This window comes from Staurois parvus, unplaced genomic scaffold, assembly GCF_062004578.1.
Source record: "Staurois parvus isolate SC_StPar_1 unplaced genomic scaffold, SC_StPar_1.0 ptg000162l, whole genome shotgun sequence".
In the NCBI taxonomy this organism is placed as follows: domain Eukaryota; kingdom Metazoa; phylum Chordata; class Amphibia; order Anura; family Ranidae; genus Staurois; species Staurois parvus.
This window is the reverse complement of record NW_028317958.1, coordinates 944,571-966,249: the sequence shown is the minus strand read 5'-3', so window position 1 is coordinate 966,249 and position 21,679 is coordinate 944,571. Positions and strand designations below refer to the sequence as shown.

The 21,679-nt window shown below is 44.9% G+C and overlaps 1 protein-coding gene across 1 annotated transcript in view; it reads left to right on the top strand.

Moving 5' to 3' along the window:
* The first annotated feature begins 1,055 nt into the window (after positions 1 to 1,055).
* PRICKLE2 (prickle planar cell polarity protein 2) overlaps positions 1,056 to 21,679 on the top strand; it is a 359,846-nt gene continuing 339,222 nt past the window's right edge. The window contains exon 1 of the mRNA XM_089675996.1: positions 1,056 to 1,197. Coding sequence (XP_089532122.1) covers positions 1,156 to 1,197 — 42 coding nt within the window. The 5' untranslated portion in view covers positions 1,056 to 1,155. The remainder of the gene's footprint in view (positions 1,198 to 21,679) is intronic.

Below are 21,679 nucleotides of genomic sequence, written 5' to 3'. Positions count from 1 at the left end.
CTCCAATATGAAGAGAGGGGCTGTGATGTGATGGGGGAGGGGCTTCTTTGTTTCGATTCATTATTTAAATAATTTTGTTTAAATTCATTTTTGGAATTCGTTTTTATTCGTTTTCAAACTTGATTTGAATTTTTCAAATTCGGTCCAATTGAATTCAATGCAATCGAATCGAAAAGTATTGAATCGGCATTCGAATTCAAATTTATTCTATTGAAAATTTGGATTTCGGAAGCCGGTTCTATTCTTCCTGTTATTCTATTGTTTCTTCTGTTTTATTCCTTTATTTCCTGTTGTCTTTTATTCTATTCTCGTTTTCTAATTCATTTCGCTTTGAATCAAATTGATTCTGGAACAAGATTTCGTTTCGTTATTTCGGATTCGTTTAAATTCGTTACTTTTGTCATTCGAAAATTCAGATACACCTGAATCTCCGAATAACGAAAAATTTGTCAGAATTTCGATTTTGAAAGTAACGAATTGCACAGGTCTAACTCTGATGTGAAGGGGGGTCTCTGATGCTAATTGAGGATTTGAAGTAAAGGTGGGAATCTGATGCAATGTGTTTGGGGGGGGAATGTTTATTCACTTCTTTATAAAACAGATTTTTCTCGCCCGGTTGTAATTGACACGCCGCGGTCCTGGTAGCAAAAAGTTTGGTGCCCCGACTCTGGATCCCCCGCCTCTGGATCCCCCAACTCTGGATCCCCCGGGGTATATCCTTCCCCATATTTTAGGTACTTATTCCTTCTTCTATTGGTTGATCCGGGTGACTTTGTGCCTTATCCATCCTGTGCACCCCCCTGCCTCCTCCAGAGTGAATGAGCCCCCTCCTAGTCATAGCTGAGCTTCTGATCCCACTGTACCAGGAACACATCGCCCCCATCCCTGCAATATGTGACTATAGAGCCCCCCATGTCATACAATGAGCTCTCCAACCTCCCACTCCTCTCCAGCAGAGCAGTGACGTCACACATCGTCCATACAGGAATCACCAGACTCTCAGGTCTCCCCTCCTCTCCTGTCCCTGGGTGGGCGGAGCTACAACACACGGAGAGCCCAACTCGGAGTCATTGATCGTGGAGCAGACAGTGCGGAGCCCCGGCAGGCAGCGGTGACACCGGACAGCTGAGAGTTGTCACTTCTCCCGGCCTGGACATGTTCAGCAGGAGCTCCTGGAGGAGACATTCCGGCAGATCTGTGAGTACAGAACACACTGCATGCAACTTGTCTCACTGCAGCTGCTGCAGAAGCTCTTAGTGCTGTTTTCCAGGGAAAGGATGATCTGATCCTGCTGGAGAGATCTGTCCTACATTATGTATTGCAGGTCCCTGGAAATTCCTATGAGTGCTTGATTTGCCTGGGCTGTGGAAGTACAAGTTCCAGCATTCCTGTGGTCCTTGTCGTAGTCCCAGATTTACAGGATCTGTCGCTGATTCTGGGAAATGTTCCTGGAAAGAGCCGCCCTTGCCAATCATTCCCAACTCCTACACCTTTCTTCTGTTCCATTCTTCTTCCCATAAAATCAATCGATGTACAAGAAATAGTGGGAACACCTTAGTCTACGTGCACGTTGAGCGTTCCGCCCCAGTGCGTCCAATCCTGGCGTTTTCGTGCGTCCGGGGGGGGGGGGGGGGGACAGGTGCCGCAATCGGCCACAGAAGCCAAATGCTGGACACACACGTATAGATTTTCAAAGAACATTTTTCAGAAAATTCTTTGTACATTTTGGATGAATATTGTTGAAAAACTTTCGCTTGCTTTTAACATTCGATTTTAGAATGAATGTCATTCCCAAATGAAAAGCACATACGCTGGTTGAAATTCCGTCTTCCTAGAAAAAGTTTTCCATCCAGCTCCTTCAAATTTTCTTGCCGCTAAGGTAAAAAACAAACGTTGATTTGACCCGCGTAATGGTAAGAAAATCAAACAAATCTTAAAATGAACATTTTGCAATGAAAATCTATAGTGTATGGGCAGCAGTAGGCAAGGTTTGCCTCTACATTTTGATTGTGTGCATTTGCATGGGCGCTGCGTTTCCTGATGTGTGGGGGTGCCAGATTTATGAACTAAGGGCACCCCGCATGTCTGCTAAAGAGCAGCTCGCTGTGTCTGTGGGTCAGGAACGGGTGGAAAATTGCTGACCAGTGTATGTGTGCAAGAGTCTCTGAAATATGCTGTGGCTGGACACTTTACCAAGCGCATTAAGCCGTGGTTCACACCTGTGCGGTTTTGAAGTCGTGCTACATTAGTGCGACTTCAAAGCCGTCTATCAGTGTGATTTCATGTGCGGCTTGCTGACTTCTGTGCGACTTTATTGAACAGATGTCAATGCAAGTCACAATGAAGTCGCACAGAAATAGTGCAGGAACCTTTTCCTGCCTTGGTTCACACCCGTGCGGCTTTGAAGTCGTGCAACTTCATAGCGACTTCAAAACGGACTATCTGTGTACTTTCATGCGCAGCTTGCTGATATCTGTGCAACATCATTTAACAGATAAATAAAGCAAGTAAATGTGAGCGCACATAAAGAGTAAAAGCAGCTGTGCACCAGGTTACCATAAAAACCTCTAAAGGACAATATAAATAAAATGTGCAGCGCTGTAAATGAATCTAAAAATGTAAAATGTAAAAATTTATATCTAAAAATATAAATGAATGAATATAAATAAATGAAGTTATGAGTATTGAAAGTAAATATTCAAATAAAGGCAAAGATATATTAAATACAGTTCATCAGGTGACTTGAAGTGCTCCAATATTCCTATATCCTCCTATAGACCAGGTGATGTGATATTAGGTGTGTAAAGAATGCGCACTCACCAGAACGCGCAAATTAATGAGCGTTTGTGTATCATTTCCTGATGTCATCTGTCAGTCTAGGCAGGAAGACAAGATGTCTTTGCTTTGACTCCCCTGGGGAGTATTACTTCACAGCCACCCACTTGACCACCAAAGAGGGAACCTCCATAACTTCCAGAGGGTTGTACCCAGCTATCCCCTGAGGGAAACTCCGGACCATCCTGACGTCCTACCACTAACTCCTAGGACCTCACGAGGGGTTTTACCGGATTCTAGCACTCTCCAGACTGACAGATGACATCAGGAAATGATACACAAACGCTCATTAATTTGCGCATTCTGGTGAGTGCGCATTCTTTACGCACCTAATATCACAGCACCTGGTCTATAGGAGGATATAGGAATATTGGAGCACTTCAAGTCACCTGATGAACTGTATTTAATATACCTTTGCCTTTATTTGAATATTTATTTTGAATACTCATAACTTGATTCATTTTTAGCGCTGCACGTTTTATTTATATTAGCATTTAACAGATGACAATGAAGTTGCACAGAAATAGTGCAGGAACCTTTTTCAGCCCTGGTTCACACTGCTACAACTTGTCATGCAATTTGGAACTGTCAAGTTGCACCCTATTTGTGCCTATGAAACTATTCAGATCGCGCGACTCCGACTTTGCAGTGTGGCACTGATCTTTTAAAAAAGGTTTCTGCACTATTTTTAGCGATTTCATGTGCGACTTGCATTGACATCAGTGCATGAAGTCACACAAATGTCAGGCAAGCAGCACATGAAATTGTACTGACCAGCGGATTTGTAATCGCATTACTTCAAGTGAAGTAGCGCGATTTCAAAGCTGCTTTCAGTGTGAACCAGTGCTGCAAGTCGGTTCTGTTGCTGCAAACTGCGACTTTTCATGCAACGCTGAACTGTCAAGTCACATGACAAGTGACACTGGTGTGAACCTGGGTCTTAGAGCTTCATTCATTCTGGGATACACAGGTATTCTGCGTTTCTGAATGCATAGAGCCCTAAATGCAAGTACCACACAGTACACCATTCAGCCACAAGAGTATTTTAGTCCCTCCTTGACTTGGATAGGCTGCAGGGGGCAGGGCTGGACGCCGCACCTTGACTCTGGGGCACACGAAAACGCTGGGATTGGATACACCGGGGGTAAACACCCAGTGTGCGTGCGACCTTATTCTATCCAGAGCAGGTGTGGAGACCCAAGAACACAAAAATTATTTTTGTTTTCCCCATTGATGCTTTTCCCATTGAAGTCAATGGGACGCACATAAACGCCTATTCGCTCCTGGACGCTTTGTTTTACGCCTGAGAATGCTCAACACGCAGAATCCCATTGTGTGTAATCATGCTTGTTCACACTTCAGCATCCAACTCTCAAAGACGTACATGAGCTTTTTTTGAGTAAAAATATTTTTTTGGTCACATAGACTTCAATGGGAGCCCCTGTAAACGCACAGTTTACACGCTCTCCTCCTCTAGCTTTCCTTTCATTGTAAAGCTCAGGAAACAAATGCCGGAAGCTTGATATACCTGTGAAAATTCTTGCATAAAAATTGTAAGATGCTTTTAAAATGCATGTTTATGGGCTCAAAAAATATGTCAAAAATAAATAAATATCACCATAAATATATATGCTGTGATCAGTTGTGAATGCAGGCTTTGCGTTGCTTGTTTTCAGTGGCTGTGGTGTTCTTTGTGTTGTGGCCAGGTTCGCACTGTGGTGTACTTTGTGTTGCGGCCAGGTTCGCACTGTGGTGTACTTTGTGTTGCGGCCAGGTTCGCACTGTGGTGTACTTTGTGTTGCGGCCAGGTTCGCACTGTGGTGTACTTTGTGTTGCGGCCAGGTTCGCACTGTGGTGTACTCTGTGTTGTGGCCAGGTTCGCACTGTGGTGTACTTTGTGTTGTGGCCAGGTTCGCACTGTGGTGTACTCTGTGTTGTGGCCAGGTTCGCACTGTGGTGTACTTTGTGTTGTGGTCAGGTTCGCACTGTGGTGTACTTTGTGTTGTGGCCAGGTTCGCACTGTGGTGTACTTTGTGTTGTGGCCAGGTTCGCACTGTGGTGTACTTTGTGTTGAGGCCAGGTTCGCACTGTGGTGTACTTTGTGTTGTGGCCAGGTTCGCACTGTGGTGTACTTTGTGTTGTGGCCAGGTTCGCACTGTGGTGTACTTTGTGTTGCGGCCAGGTTCGCACTGTGGTGTACTTTGTGTTGTGGCCAGGTTCGCACTGTGGTGTACTTTGTGTTGTGGCCAGGTTCGCACTGTGGTGTACTTTGTGTTGTGGCCAGGTTCGCACTGTGGTGTACTTTGTGTTGCGGCCAGGTTCGCACTGTGGTGTACTTTGTGTTGCGGCCAGGTTCGCACTGTGGTGTACTTTGTGTTGCGGCCAGGTTCGCACTGTGGTGTACTTTGTGTTGCGGCCAGGTTCGCACTGTGGTGTACTTTGTGTTGTGGCCAGGTTCGCACTGTGGTGTACTTTGTGTTGTGGCCAGGTTCGCACTGTGGTGTACTTTGTGTTGCGGCCAGGTTCGCACTGTGGTGTACTCTGTGTTGTGGCCAGGTTCGCACTGTGGTGTACTTTGTGTTGTGGCCAGGTTCGCACTGTGGTGTACTTTGTGTTGCGGCCAGGTTCGCACTGTGGTGTACTCTGTGTTGTGGCCAGGTTCGCACTGTGGTGTACTTTGTGTTGTGGCCAGGTTCGCACTGTGGTGTACTCTGTGTTGTGGCCAGGTTCGCACTGTGGTGTACTTTGTGTTGCGGCCAGGTTCGCACTGTGGTGTACTTTGTGTTGTGGTCAGGTTCGCACTGTGGTGTACTTTGTGTTGTGGCCAGGTTCGCACTGTGGTGTACTTTGTGTTGCGGCCAGGTTCGCACTTGAGCATCAGCTTCTTCAGGCGTTTTTAGGGTTGGTTCACACCATGCCTGCAGCTGAATCACATAGCAACGCGCTGTGCATTTCTGTGTGATTCACATGCGCTTCTGTGACTATAACCAGCCTGTTGGATTTTTTGCATGCGCTATAGCCGCCAGCAGTAATTGTGTTCTGCCGGCAGGAAAGGTTCCCCACTGGCAGAACACAGTACAGTTGCTGCCCATGGTTGCTGGAAAGAAATTTGCATCACCTATGGATTGCCTTTGGCCTCACTCACACAAGCGTACTACAGTGTCCACCTGGCAAGGGCCGTGTTTGCCCACATAGGGCACCACAGGTGTTCCATGCAAGGCAGTCCTGTCTGTGTCAATTGAGATGCAGCAGCTGCATGGACACCCAATTTGATAACTGTGCAGTTGCACTGCCCCAAACGCAGACGCAGAGCACGGCTGTCAGATTTGGAGCAGCGGCTGTGTTCATGCAGCTATTGCATCTCAGTTGACACAAATGGGATTGCCTGCAAGGGGATGCATGGAACACGTGTGCATCCCCGTGCGGCCAAAAATGGCTCTCAGAGGGGTTTATGCTATGGTACACCCGTGTGAACGAGACCTTACTGGCTGAATGTGCAAGCATGTTAAGGTGCCTAGGGTGACAACGCTACTCAGTAAAACACTGCAGGATCAGTGTTGTCACTCTGTGACAGGAAGTACCCTTGTTGGCAGGGCCACCAGGTTACATAAAGTATAGGAAAGCAACAGAAACCCAACGGCTGCACAAAGCGATCCCATATTAGATGACGTTCATTTCTTATAAATAGACTTTGAGATATGTGAATGTATTAAAAGATTAGCGCTGTACCTCAAAGCAGGTCCTCAATCGTTGGATCTATAAGTGCCGTGGCACTCTGAGTGTTAGCATCGATCTTGTAAATAGCTGTTGATTGTCCATGATTTGACTGTTTCTGCCACTTTCACTCATTTCTCGCCCCCGTGTACGGTGGCAGCGGTGATATGCAAAGTGCTCATAGCTGTAGTCAGCCAATCAGAATTGCCCTTTCACTGATCTGACTTAAGCTCGGTGTACATCATCGTTTCTCTTTAGCCCGGCTTATTAGGTAAGCCGGTTTATGTTTGCTGTCAGTGACTTGCAGAGCTGTGACACCCAACCCCAAGGAGCGCACAGCTACCTGCTCATCACTTGTCACCTTGTAACTCCATCCAAATCCAGCCGGTTAATTCTCTCATCCCTAAACAGTAGCAGACAATCCAGTCGTGATCCAGGCGGCGGGGCGAGAGCTGCGAGCTGCACCTGACTCCGGTTATAATGTCATTAGTACAGAATACAATGGCCCCGCTTCAATAATTCAGCTGCTCGCATTCATTACGCCATACGGATGTCTCTCTATTGAGAGCTGTTGTAAATAAACCAACTGCTACTTTCTTTGGCTCTTCAACCTTGGAGGAACACCATGTCATCACCTGTGGCTGGCAGGGCATGCTGGGACATTTAGTTCCACAGTTTTCATAAGCCTGTTTCTGTTCCATATTGGGGTTGATTTACTAAAACTGGAGCACTCAGAATCTGGAGCTGCTCTGCATGGTAGCCAATCAGATTCTAACTTCAGCTTGTTCAATTAAGCGTTGACAATAAGCCCCGGTTCACATATATGCGGCTGTGCGGGCCACGTTTTGCACGGTCACAAGAACCCATTCATTTGAGAGGACTCCCTTGTCCTGTGAAACACAGGGAAGAAGTCCCTGCACTTCTTTGGAAACCGCAGTCCGCACGGGAATCTTGCGTTTTACAGTGCGGGCGGCGTGCCATTAGAACTAATAGCAACCTCCCGCGGGTCTGCATTCCTCTGCGCAGGTGGTGCGGCTGCACGGATTTTCGTGCGGATCCGCAGCGGCACCACCCGCACAGATGTGAACCTAGCCTAAAACCTGCAAGCTGATTGGTTACTATGCAGAGCTGCACCAGATTGTGCAATTTTAGTAAATAACCCCCATAGTGTCCTTCCACACCACACTGCACATAAAGGCTAGGTTCACACCTATGCATTTTTCAGTGCATTTGCAGAAAGGTGCTACAGTCCATTTAACATGATTTCCTATGGGTCACTTTCACATCTGTGTGTTTGCAGCCGGTGTGTTTTTTTGGAAAGGGTCAGGGACTTTTGTGCCCGCAGCAGGTGTTATTTTGGTTCCATAGATGTCAATGGAATTGCCTCAAAAACACATGTACATGTGTTTTTGGTGCATTCTCCTGCATGGCAACAGACACCTCCCCCTAGCAACGTTAAATTAAAAAAATGCAAAATGCATCAAAAACGTGTGCGAAAAAGCCCCAAAATGCACCGGAAAAACGCATCATCTGCAGCCTGCACATGTACATGTGTTTTTGATGCGTTCTCTTATAAACAAGGTAGTGCAGCGCTAAAAAAGAAGAATACAGATATGAAGTCCAAACGGATCAGCCAACAAACATATCCCAATTAGAGGGAGTAATAATAAATTACTCCTGCATGACAACAGACACCTCCCCCTGGCAATTTTAAATTAAAAAACCACAAAACGCTTGCGAAAACAAAAACCACACCAACTGCAACCAGCATAGGTGTGAACTTAGCTAAAAACTTGAAAAAGCAGTTTATAGTAGAAAGTAAAAAAAAAAGTTTTTCAAAATTTTCTCAAAATTTTCTTTTTTTTTTGTCTATACCGTAAAAAAAAAAAAAAAACCCAGTGGTGATCAAATACCACCAAAGATAGATCTATTCGTGATAGAAATTTTGTTTGGGTACAGTGTTGCATGACTGAGCAATTACCAGTTAAAGTAGCGTATTGCTTGTCATGAAGGGGGCAAACTCTTCTGGAGCTCAAGTGGTTAATGTAATGCACTGTAACACATGTAACATTCATGTACACAACAATTTATTGTAAACAAGGGAAATCAAAAACCATCGCATTGATCTGCATTGATCTGGTGTGGACAAATGCACATGATGTGAACAAGGCTTAAACAACTATTTCTTTGCTGCATCTCTGACCATTTTAGGCCTCATGGACACGGACGCTTTGGGCATCCAGTGTAATTGTGGGTATAATTCTGTGCCCCGGAGAGACAGCAGTAGCAGGCAGCTGCCCACAGCAATGACTGGCTGTTTTGCAGGTATACACTGTGTTTGTGTAAACTCGTACATGGTCCAAATTCAGGGATTTATGCCCGTGTGCGTGTTTACGCAGCTACATTGTATATTTGTGTACAGGTAGAACACAGCAATTCATTAATATGGGGGGCTGTACACTGCAGCTGTCTCTTCAGGGTGCAGAAATGTGCGTGCAATTTACACTGAATGTCTGAAAGTTTTATGTGTTCATGAGGCCTTAACCATGCTGAAAATATTCTCATAAAAAGAGACAAATTAAAGGCTAAGTCCACCTTAGTGACCATGTTGCATGTTAGGACTTATTTACACTAGCGCCATCCCCTAGAAGAGTGATCTGTGGTAGATCACTTTTCAGAGGGTGTTTGACAGGTTAGCGAGCAGGCATTATGTTTTCTTCTCACTGCCCGTTTGACTTCCTAAAAGCCAGCACCACTGCGCCACAAGCGACTGCATTGCACAGGGTTGTAGTGAGGCCTCATTCACTTGAATGTGTCAGGGAGGATAGTTTAGCTGCAACATGTGTATATGTGCTGCCTTTGCAGCTTGGAGGTGGGGGTAGCGGTTGTGGGGTGGTAAAAACGTGGCTCAACATCCTGTTTTTACTGCTAATCACATGTGTAAACTTGGCCTGCAAATGATTGTAAACTAGGCTGGCAAATGAGTTTAAATTAGGTCTTACTAGGTCTGTAGAAGGATGCAAACTAGGTCTTACTAGGCCAGGTAAATGAGTGTAACCTAGGCCTGCAAATGAGTGTAAACTAGGCCTTACTAGGGTTGTAGAAGAATGTAAACTAGGTCTTACTAGGGCTGTAGAAGAATGTAAACTAGGCCTTACTACGTCTGTGGAAGAATGTAAACTAGGCCTTACTAGACCAGTAAACTACTGTAAACTAGGCCTTACTAGGCTAGTAAATGAGTGTAAACTAGGCCCTACTAATTCTGCAGAGGAATATAAAATAGACCTTACTAAGCCAGTAAATGAGTGTAAACTAGGCCTTGCTAGGTCTGTAGAAGAATGTAAACTAGGCATTACTAGGCCAGTAAATGAGTGTAAACTAGGCCTGCAAATGATTGTAAGCTAGGCTGGAAAATGAGTGTAAACTAGGCCTTACTAGGTCTGTAGAAGAATGTAAAGTAGGCCTTACTAGGCTGGTAAATGAGTGTAAACTAGGCCTTACTAGGTCTGTAGAAGAATGTAAACTAGGCCAGTAAATGAGTGTAAACTAGGCCTTACCGGGCCAGTAAAATAATGTAAATTAGGCCTTACTAAGTCGGTAAATTATTGTAAACTAGGACTTACTAGACCAGTAAATGAGTGTAAACTAGGCCTGCAAATGATTGTAAGCTAGGCTGTTAAATTAGTGTAAACTAGGGTTTCCACCTCATCGCTTTAAAACCGAACACATATTAATTACACAGGTTCTGTGGCTAATTTATTGCAGATAAGGTACAGGTAAAGTGAGTTTAATTACCACCTTAATCAGCTATAGAATCTGTGTAATTAATATGTGTTTGGTTTTAAAGGAAAGAGGTGGCAGCCCTAATGTAAACTAGGCCTTACACCCATATCTAGCATGTATCATAACATGAATCATGGTCACCTGTCATGCGCATGCGTTGAATAAATGCACTTTTTTATCAATGTGGGCACATGTAACGTGGGAATCTAGTCAGTACAATCTTGCCTGGGAATGTTCCGGAATTTTGATCCAGTTACTGGGCCATTACAAGAACTGGTTTCCATAGGTTAGTTTCCATAGCAGCGGCTGACATTGGTTTCCATAGACACGTCACAATGTGAGGGTTGCCCAACTATCTGGGGAGGAGGATGCTGTTGTAGGGTATCACCTGAGGAGGAATGGAGTCTCGGCCTCTCTGTCACTGTGGCACAGTCTATTCCAGATTTTCCTTCAGAAAACCACCTCTGTCACCATGGATACCGCTGGCATGCTGGGGTGGAGTTGAGCTTGTTGTAAGTAGGCCCGGGGTTGTGCGTTTCCAGAAGGTGCCCTGTGTGGTCTCTGCAGATACTGGTGGGTGAGGGACGCAGATTTAGGCTGCTTAGCGGCCTTGTATAGTATGTGGTGTGAGTACATTTAACAAATAGGTGCTGATAATGAGAGATTGTAGGCCATGGAAGACTGTGGTCCTATGATTATATGAAGAATCCTATGGATGGTGATAAATTGTATTGTGCCGGGCCTCATTCACATTTGTTGCTGGGGAATGGGTGGTAAAAATAAAGCCACAGTTCTACCCTATGTTTTTGTTGTGCCACTCCATTGTTGCTTTAGGTGGGTACAACAATGGGGTGGCACAGCAAAAACATGCTCTCCTCAGGCAGTACCACCACCAGACATGACCAATTCAAGTGAATGGGGCCGCACTACAATCACCCTTAGTATGAGACTCCATGACGCATGTCAACAGCCCTCTGAAAATCAATCCACCACAGATCACTTTTCAGATGGGTGGTGAGTGTGAATGACTCCTTGCTGTATTTTTTTTTATTTGATGGCATTTTACTGATGCGAGATTCCTGGCAGCAGTGTGGGCAAGATGTCTGGTGGGTGGCTTGTTTTTAGGCCAAGAGACATTTTTGAAATCTAAAAGCTGAATGTAGAATGTGATATGCCCTATGGGAAATGGGCAAGCATGTGTTAGATGGGGGGGGGGGCATGCACTTTTACTATGTTAAACCTGATCTTGGAATTTGGTGTCTCCTCTTTGTATTTTACTGGACCTAGCTTTTAAGCCTCTCCCATTTTTAAGAAGTTTCGCCATGCAACGCCACACCAATTAGCCCCGCTCACCCACACCACCCCTATTACTGTTTTTAATAGTTCCCTGATTACACAATGAGAACTAGATTTCTATTGCTGTGAACTGGGACCGATAGAGGGGAACAGCAAAGCACCACCACTGTGAAGAGCTACTATCCAAAGCCTGTGTGTGCAATGTAATCGTATATATGGCTGCTCTCATGTCCACATGCAATAGGGAATACACACAAGAAACAACTGGTAAAGCACATCTAAAACTTTTTTTTAACTTTAGACAGAATGGAGATGGATTAGAACACCTGTCAGGTTTTTATTGCTGTTTGTGTCCCCATTAGGGAGATTCACCCCCTCTGTGTGTCCTGGTGACAAGTCATCATCAAGTGTGAGGCTAGTTTCACATTAATGCGGGTGCTCATGTAAATCGCACACGTACCTACACCTGCATGCAGCCTGCGACAAAAACGCACTGATAAAAACTGTGCAGGGGTTCCATTAACTCCTAATGGTACCGCCACGCACTGAAGAAGTGCCAGAGCACCATATGGTTTCTGCGCAGAGACCTTTTTCCTGCAGACAAACACAGCACGCAGAACTGCGCAAATATGAACCTAGTCTAAAAGTGAGCAAAAATCTTAGATTTAGAGTTGCTGCTAGATCCAGGATAGAGGGGAAATCTTCCATTGGGGACACCTGTTCTGATGACATCTGTCTACAAGCTTGTTTAGATGTGCGGCGGTGTTTACCTCCACTTTGAAGAGCGTTCCGTGGTGGATTGCTTTTCAGATGCATTTGAGCGCCAACTCACAGGTCTCGCCACCATTTAGGGCCTGTAGCACTGTGCCACAAATGCGTACATTAGATGATATTGCAGAGCGGTTGCGGCACAGTCCTGTGCACTTTTTTGGTCACGGTTGGCTGTGGTTCTGTAGAATAATTTTCTCCGCACGCCAAGTGTGGCAGCGTATACACTTATGTTATTATGTTACCACTTTAAAGAGATTCCCTCTCACTTCCTGTTTTGGCGGTTGGAACAGGAAGTGAAGGGTAATCTCCCCTGCAGGACACAGATGGCAAAAAACGTTTTTCCTGTAATTATACTTTAAAGCGGAGGTCTCCAAACTTTCTATGCAATGGGCCAGTTTACTGTCCTTCAGACTTCAGGGGGGCCGAACTGTAGAAGGTGGGAGTAGACAAGCCCTGGCATCAGTGCCTGTAATGCAATGCAATGCAATGCTGGATACAATAACTAAAAGCAAGTCATATACACACAATACACAGGTAGTTAGTCACACACAGGCACGTTTAACCAGCATATACATCATTAATCTAAGCATGTGAAAGACCCACTACCGGATGAACACCTGACCTGGCACATCATAGCATTCACTCGGCACTCCAAGAAATAACAGAATCCAACTGCAATATTCTTGCACTGTGAAAAGCTCCACTTTTATTATCACACGACACACAGGAGGATATATCTTATAGTCATCACAATCTGCAAAATTACACACACCAATAATAATGTGAACATTACAGCATGAAATAGACACATCTTTTGACAGTGTCACAGCATAGAATTAATACATTACCAAAGCTATTGGAAGACAGGAAGGAACAGACCACATCAGAACCATAACGCACAGCGGGTCACGGGGTAGCCATAAACATGTCCAATTGATGAGCCCATATAGCCTTGGCAAGAGTCCCAGCATCAGAGCATCCTCTTCCACATAGGAAAGCTGCCCCCCATTGATCACCCTCAAGCTTCCAGTTTTAAACCCTTTTTCTGGCAGCTTTCCCGAAGTGGGCGGGCACCACACCCACTCTAGGAGGAGCTAGCAGAAAGGTTCCGTGAGGGTAACAGAGTAACGCCCAGCCACTACACCGAACAAACAAGGTTCATCTAAGAATATCACACTTTTGCTTCAGATCAGCTTATCTACCCTATACTTAAAGATTTCTAACTTCTCAAACAAGTAGACATCTTTAATTGCAAAATTGCACTTATCCAAATTTAAACAGTATAATGTAACATTTCTAGATGCCGCAAACACGTTCTATCCTACAAACACTTCTTATCTGCTTTAAGCAGTCTGTCTTGTGAATCTGTTCCTTTAGCCTAGAGAAATGACATCAATGTATCATGCTCCTGACATATGGGCAAGGATGCTTTATTGTCGAGGTTATTACTTTTCTGGGGACAATGCAGAATTTGGGGTTTTCTTTACTTTCACTTTGGATGATAATGGTAAACAAGACAAATAGAGAGGGTGAATCTCCCTAACGGGGGCACAAACTGCAATAAATTCTGACAGGTGTTCTAATATCTCTCCACTGTGTCCAAAACTAAAAAAAAAAGGTTTTACTTTAGTTATACTTTAAGGCAGCCTGTTCAGTTGAGTGGTCTGCCCAATGTACCAAAATGCACCAAAAAAGGTGTATGCAGTATTTTCAGCAATGAAGTACACTGCAAAACACAAGTTCTAGTTCCACGGGTTCAGTACAAGTATGTAATGTAAAGGTTTCCAGCCCCGAGGCCATGGACCGTTGCCGTTCTGTGGCCAGCTGGAGTCCGGGCCGCAGGGTTGGAGTAGAAGGGGAGCCATAGCCTTGTTCCCCTCTGCCAGCACCACTACTCTGTTCCCTCTCTGTGGTCACATCTGGTTCCTTGCTCTTTTTAACTCTGTCCTTTATGCAGCAAATATTTGGTTTCTTGAAGACCCATTGACACCCATGAGGTTTTTAAAAGGAACTTAACTGTCTGAGCACCACAAACCAAAAATACTATTTATAATATTCAAAGCAAACTCACCCATCCACCCATGTCTCCATGCTTTATTTTATTAAGAATTCACTTTGAAAAACACCCCCCTAGAATTTCTATCTGTGGCCATGTTGAGTAAGGGCAGATGATTCCTTTAGCATTTACTTCCTGGAATCCATCTGCCATTAGCTCAGGCATGCATGTTGGAGGGTGTGCTTAGCTGAGAAAGCCCCTCCCCCTTCTCCAGATGAAATAAAAAAATGCCCATGAAGACTCCTGGGATACATGACATCATCTTGGCCTAGGCCAGAAACCAGGAAGCAAATTAAGAAGCATTAAAAATAGATCATGTTGATTGAGAGTGTCTAGTTTTTCTAGTCTGCTCTGAAAGTCTGTACTAGCACTGAATATGTTAAATATTTTGAACCCTCTGTTGTGCTGATTCATTTCCTGGGTGCACTATGCTCGCCTTTGTGTTTAAGAGGGTTCAGATTGGGAAAGTGAACTTTTCCCGTACTGCTAACTCCCGATATTAGTTATTTTAGCCTTGAAATAACATAGCAACGCCCATCTCCCGATATACTGTGGTGACCTAGGGCTTGGCAGACAGACAATGGAGACGAAACATAAATCATTACATTTTTTAACATGGTTTATAGCTTGTCGGTTTAACTTTCTGTGGATAGTGGGCTATACTGTGCTGAGAACCTTTTTCTGGGAATTCAGGCAGTTAAAGTAGAATTTTCACTATTTTCGCTAAACTTTTATTTTGGAAAGCATAGAGAAGAATTTCTGCTGGGTTATATACTCACCGGCCAATTTATTAGGTACACCTTGCTAGTACCGGGTTGGACCCCCTTTTGTTTTCAGAACTACCTTAATTCTTCATGGCATAGATTCAGCAATTTGTTGGAAACATTCCTCAGAGATTTTGATCTATATTGACATGATAGCATCACGTAGTTGCTGCAGATTTGTCGGCTGCACATCCATGATGCGAATCTCCTGTTCCACCACATCCCAAAGGTGCTCTATTGGATTAAGATCTGGTGACCATGGAGGCCATTGGAGTACAGAGAGCTCATTGTCATGTTCAAGAAACCAGTTTGAGATGATTTGAGCTTTCTGATATGATGCATTATCCTGCTGGAAGGAGCCATCATAAAATGGGTACACTGTAGTCATAAAGGGATGGACATGGTCAGCAACAATACTCAGGTAGGCCGTGGCATTTAAACAATGCTCAGATGGTACTAAGGGGCACAAAATGTGCCAAGAAAATATCCCCCACACCATTACACCACCACAACCAGCCTGAACCATTGATACAAGGCAGGATGGATCCATGCCTTCATGTTGTTTATGCCACATTCTGACCCCACCATCTGAATGTTGCAGCTGAAATCAGGACTCATCAGACCAGGCAATGTTTATCCATTCTTCTATTGTCCAATTTTGATGGGCCTGTGCAAATCGTAGCCTCATTTTCCTGTTCTTAGCTGACAGAAGTGACACCCGGTGTGGTCTTCTGCTGCTGTTTCCCATCTACTTCAAGGTATTGTGTGCTCAGAGATGGTATTCTGCATACCTTGATTGTAACAAGTGGTTATTTGAGTTACTGTTGCTTTTCTATCATCTCGAACCTGTCTGCCCATTCTACTCTGATATCAACAAGGCATTATTGTCCACACAACTGCCGCTCACTGGATATTTTCTCTTTTTTGGACCATTCTCTGTAAACCCTAGAGATGGTTGGCCGTTAAAATCCTCGTAGATCAGCAGTTTTTGATCTACCCAGACCAGCCCTTATGGCACCAACAACCATGCCACTTTCAAAGTCGCTTAAATCCCCTTTCTTCCCCAATCTAATGCCCAGTTTGAACTTCAGCATGTCGTCTTCACCACGTCTAGATGTCTAAATGCATTGAGTTGCTGCCTTGCGATTGGCAATTTGTGATACCAAGCAATTAAACAGGAGTCGACAAAGATCCATTATCTCCTGCGCTCAAAGACTCAGATCAAACGGGCATTAGTAACAAACAGCGTGTTCATCTGCTGGTGATCAGAGATTGTGCAGCTCTATCATGAAGCTGGGGAAGCTTGATAAAACTGTAGAAGAGGATGAAAAAGAGAGCGCACAAACCTTGCGCATTACCTCAATAAATAGTGACTAATTTTATTTATTTAGGAAATATACTCACAAAGGTGATGGTAAAACAGGCATAAGTAAACCACACAGAGGTCCCGTACAGCGATCGGTGTTCGGTGGACACAGCGGGCACCAGATCGCAATGCTGTGTGCTCCCAGGGAACGCGCACAGCCTGAAAATGCAGGCGCTGTTTATGAACGGCAACCTACTCCTACCTACCTACTCCTGCACTGCTCCCGTCTGGCCGTTTATGTATATGGGCACTTGGATTTCAGTGGCAGTTGCAGGCAGCAGAGGCAGGAGTTGCCAATAAGCAATTGTAAGGTGAGTATAACTGGGGCGACGGGGAGGCCCTCTAAAAAGATACTGACCCTTTGCCCCACACAGGGGTATTGAGAGGGAATGGAGGAGTTCTGACCAGAATTGGAGGCGCAGCGGCATTTGTTATGGCTGTAATTCCTCTTCATACACTTCTGATTATTGCCCATGTGCTTTTTGGTTTCATTATTATTATTATTATACAGGATTTATATAGCGCCAACAGTTTGCTCAGCGCTTTACAATATAACGGGAGACAATACAGCAACAATACAGTTCAATACAAGAGGGAAAGGAGGGCCCTGCTCCTTGGAGCTTACAATCTAGGAGATTACTTTGAAGATCATTAAATCTGTAGTATGTTGAAATCTGGGTTTGGAAGAGTTAACTTCACCATTGTTTGCATTCGCTCCTGGGAAATATTAGCCTTCTATACGTTGCTTAACTTCCCATAATGCTTTGCTGTGGCTTGGAAACCAGTTGGTTGGTATTGTGATGCAAATTTGGCCAGGCGACTTTGGTTATACAAATGATACTTTCCTCAACTTTCCGTGTGACTCTTGTGTCCTCCGTTGACTTAACAGAGTGTGAATGAGCACAGCTTGGAATGGAAATCTGCTGGTTCCCCGAAGATCCGTCTTGGAGCTGTTGGCTGCCATTAAAAGGAAACGAGTTTGTGATAAAAGTTGGATGATTTTCTCTTCTTCTTAAGAATAGAGACTCCAGTGTAGGGCTTGTCACCTTATCAAAGGATCTGCATTACATAATCGTCCAATTCTTCCTGACAGATCTTAAATGCCCTCTGGGCAAAGTTAAATATGAACAACTGTGTACAATAGGAGATGCTTTGCACTGCAAATTCATTCATTATATCGTGTTTATAACTCTCCTTCCTAGGGAATCAAACATTTAAAGCTGAACTCAAAGCAGATAAAAATAAAAAAATACCTCTTATGTTTTTCTACTAAAGTAAAGGAATGTATTTTAAAAGCAACTAGTACCTGAACCTGAATTGAGTTAAGCCTTCTGTAATCTCCAGTGCAGCAGTACTAAGAATGGAAAAGGGAAGGGCAGTACTTGTGGCCAATCATGTGTCCTGCATGCACATTCTCTGACAAGGAACATGCTGACAGGAGTAGATAGCAGAGAGAAGTTTGTTGCTGCTCCTTCACTGTCCAATCACAGGCTGTGTTGCTTAAAATAGAATTCCAGTCATTACCTAACTAAGGCTAAACCTACTCCCACCGCCATACTAAGGCTATTCTGTAAAGAACAGATCTCTATGCTTACCCATTCTGAAGCTTCTCCGGTCTCCAGCGGTGGCTTCTGTGCAGGAAAGAAAGACGACCACAGCTGGTAGATTAATAGGAAATTACATCACCCATAGACTTACTATGGGGCTTCCATTGTCGGCTACCTCTGCTCTACACCTACACCTCTAAACCGAACTCCTCGTCTTTCCCCCTGCCCACACCCCCCCCCCCATCCTATCCATCACCACCACCAACACCACTATCATTCCCGCCCCACAAGCCAAAGTCCTTGGCGTCATTCTTGACTCGAACCTCTCCTTCCTCCCTCATGTCAAATCACTTGCAAACACCTGTAGGCTCCATCTCCGCAATATTGCCAAGATACGTGCCTTCCTCACCCCAGACACCACCAAACTTCTTGTACACTCCCTCATCTCACGCCTTGACTACTGCAACGCTCTTCTCACTGGCCTACCCAAGTGCAGGCTCTCCCCGCTCCAGACCATCCTGAACTCAGCGGCCAGACTCATCCACCTCACCACCCGTTCCACCTCTGCCACCCCCCTCTGCCTCTCCCTCCACTGGCTCCCGATTGCCCAACGCATCAAATTTAAACTTCTAATCCTGACCTACAAAGCCGTTCATAACACTGCCCCTGACTACCTCACCAACCTGATCCCCAAGTACCACCCTACCCGTACCCTTCGCTCCTCACAGGACCTCCTTTTATCCTGCTCCCTGGTCTCCTCCTCCCATGCACGACTGCAGGACTTCTCCAGGTCCTTCCCTATCCTCTGGAACTCACTGCCCCAATCCATCCGACTGTCCCCTTCCCTCCCCACATTCAGGCGCTCCCTCAAAACCCATCTCTTCAGGGAAGCCTACCCCACCCTCTCCTAACGGCCATCCTCCCTCATTCCTCCCACCACTTCATCCCCCTCAGCCACTTCATTCCCCTCAGCCACTTCCTATTGTTCCACTACCCCCTCCCTCCTAGATTGTAAGCTTGAAAGAGTAGGGCCCTCTTACCCCTTGTACGCTGTCTGTTTGTGTTGTACTGTGCCATGTATTGTCCCCCCTATTGTACAGCGCTGAGCAAACCCTTTGGCGCTATATAAACTCGATGTAATAATAATAATACACAGAATACACAAGCTGATAGCTCAGCCTGGGATCGGACCGGAGTGGCTTCAGTATAGGTAAGTGTAGCGATCTTTGTTTTACAAGGTTAGATAGAAAAGCCTTAGTATGGGGGTGGGAGCAGGTTTAGCGTTCGGTAGGTAATGACTGGAATTCCACTTTAATTCCCAACTCTAGCTTCAGTGAAATTGTCCAAGTTAGTTTAAAGTCTTATTCTTCTTTTAAACTCTGGTTTAAGAAAGAAAGTTCTATTCCAGTGTGTATTCTTAACCCCCCCCCCCCCAAAAAATCCCTTCTATGGCTCTCACCCTCTTCCAATTCACCAAATTCTTTTTTTTTTTTTAATCTGACTTCCTGTTAGAGGGTGACTACGTTTGTTCTTCATGGTTTTACTGTATATAGGAATGTAGCCACCCTCTTTTGCTCACTTCTGAGATGGACTGTGGGATGTGTAGTTTGCATAGAGCAGTGCATGTGACCACAACTAATGTGTGCTGCTCGCTGTAAACAAACAAACATTTGTTCTATATGGTCCCACTGTATGTAGGAATGTAGCCACGCTGTTTTGCTCACTTCTGAGATGGACTATGGGATGTGTAGTGTTCATAGAGTAGTGCATGTGACTGCAACTAATGTGCACTGCTCACGCCAAACAAACAAAATGAGAGTGGAAAAGGGGAGGTTTGGGAGCTCACAGAGGACATTACAAGGATGCTTAAAAACATAGTAAGAAATTATTTCATGAAAAGATAATTACCATTATGTAGTGGATGTGTATGGATTATTTCTAGAGTTAAAACTGATAGTAAGGGTTTTAATTTAAATAACAAACGTACCTGTCATACTTAACCCCTTGATGCTGATTGCACGCAAATATACGGCCTCTCGGCATCTGGGCCTTGACGCTGGTGGCTGCATATTTGCGTGCAATTAGAAAATACATATGTGCTGAAAGCTCGTGCTCTGTGCGCTCCCTCACATATGTCCGCGACTCCCAGAAAGGTCCTGATCTCCCCTTTCGATCGGGATCTTTTCCGATCATGTGACCGCCGTGACGGCGAATTGCAGCAATCACATCCTAAAACCCCGCCTCCTGGCTTCTGAAACTCTTAAAGGGTCGGGAGGTGCCGGCGCCAAGGGGTTAACATGTTGCGTATAGTGGTTTTGCACTGAGCATCCCCTATTCTCATCTTTTCAGGTCCCCCAACAGCGCACCAGGCACCTCCCTCCTGCCTAGTGCCTCCGTAGCAAACCGCTTGCTATGGGGGCACCCGAGCAGGCTTGCTCCTGAGCCGGTACTCCGTGTGTTCATTCACACATGGAGAGCAGCTCGGCCCCCGCACCTGCTCTCTTCTCATTGGCTCACTGGCTGTGATTGACAGTAGCTGGAGCCAATGGCTGTTCTCTCAGCCAATGAGGAGGGGGAGAGAGAGACACAGAAAAGCCTCTACTCTTGCGCACATTGCTGGATCAGGATGGGGCTTGAGTAACTTTTAGGGGGGGGCTCGGAGCGCTGCTGCACACAGGTTTTTTAACTTCATGCATAGAATGCAGGAAGGTAAAAAACCTTGAACCTTTACAACCACTTTAAAGATATCATTTAGTGCCACTTTAGGATAAAAAAGACTATTGCAGCAGTACTCACATCCTGTCTGGTACTGCCCCCTAAAAAACCTCCACTCTTTTCCTGGTTAAATGACACCCAATTCCTGTGACCTCAGGGCATCCTGGGCAAATCATTTGGGGGTACATCATAAAGCTGGTCTGGGCTCACATGAATATGCTACAGAGAACAGCGCTTATGCAAGTGAATGATTGTTGTTCTTTGGAGCATAGAGGACCACCCACTGCCGATGTACTGTAGGGAGAAAAGGAAGAAAAGACCCCATGACCAGCAGGAAGACCCATGAATAAAGGTGTGCATACAGAACCTTGAAAAAAGAATAAAGGTGGCAAAGAAAAAAACAGCATAGAGAAGCTCACCTCCTGGAGTTTGCATGTTGCCTGCGTGGGTTTCCTCCAGGTACTCCGGTTTCCTCCCACACTCCAAAGACATGCTGGTAGGTGAATTGGATCCTGTCTAAATTGGCCCTAGTATGTGTATGTATGAATGTGAGTTAGGGACCTTAGATTGTATGCCCCTTGAGGGTTAGGGACTGATGTGAATGTACAATATATATGTAAAGTGAAATAAATAAATAGGCTCACAGTGTGCAGTAAAATCAGAATAAACAACCTGAGTACAGGAGAGGTTCCTGTACAACTGTGTAAGACTGAAGGGAAAACTGGATTTCAGCATTAAAAGCAAGGCACAGTTCAATAAATGGCTATTCCTATCTATCCTTCCTTATCACTATATACTTTGTTTTAAATATTAAGTTCCCCCTTTTTTTTTT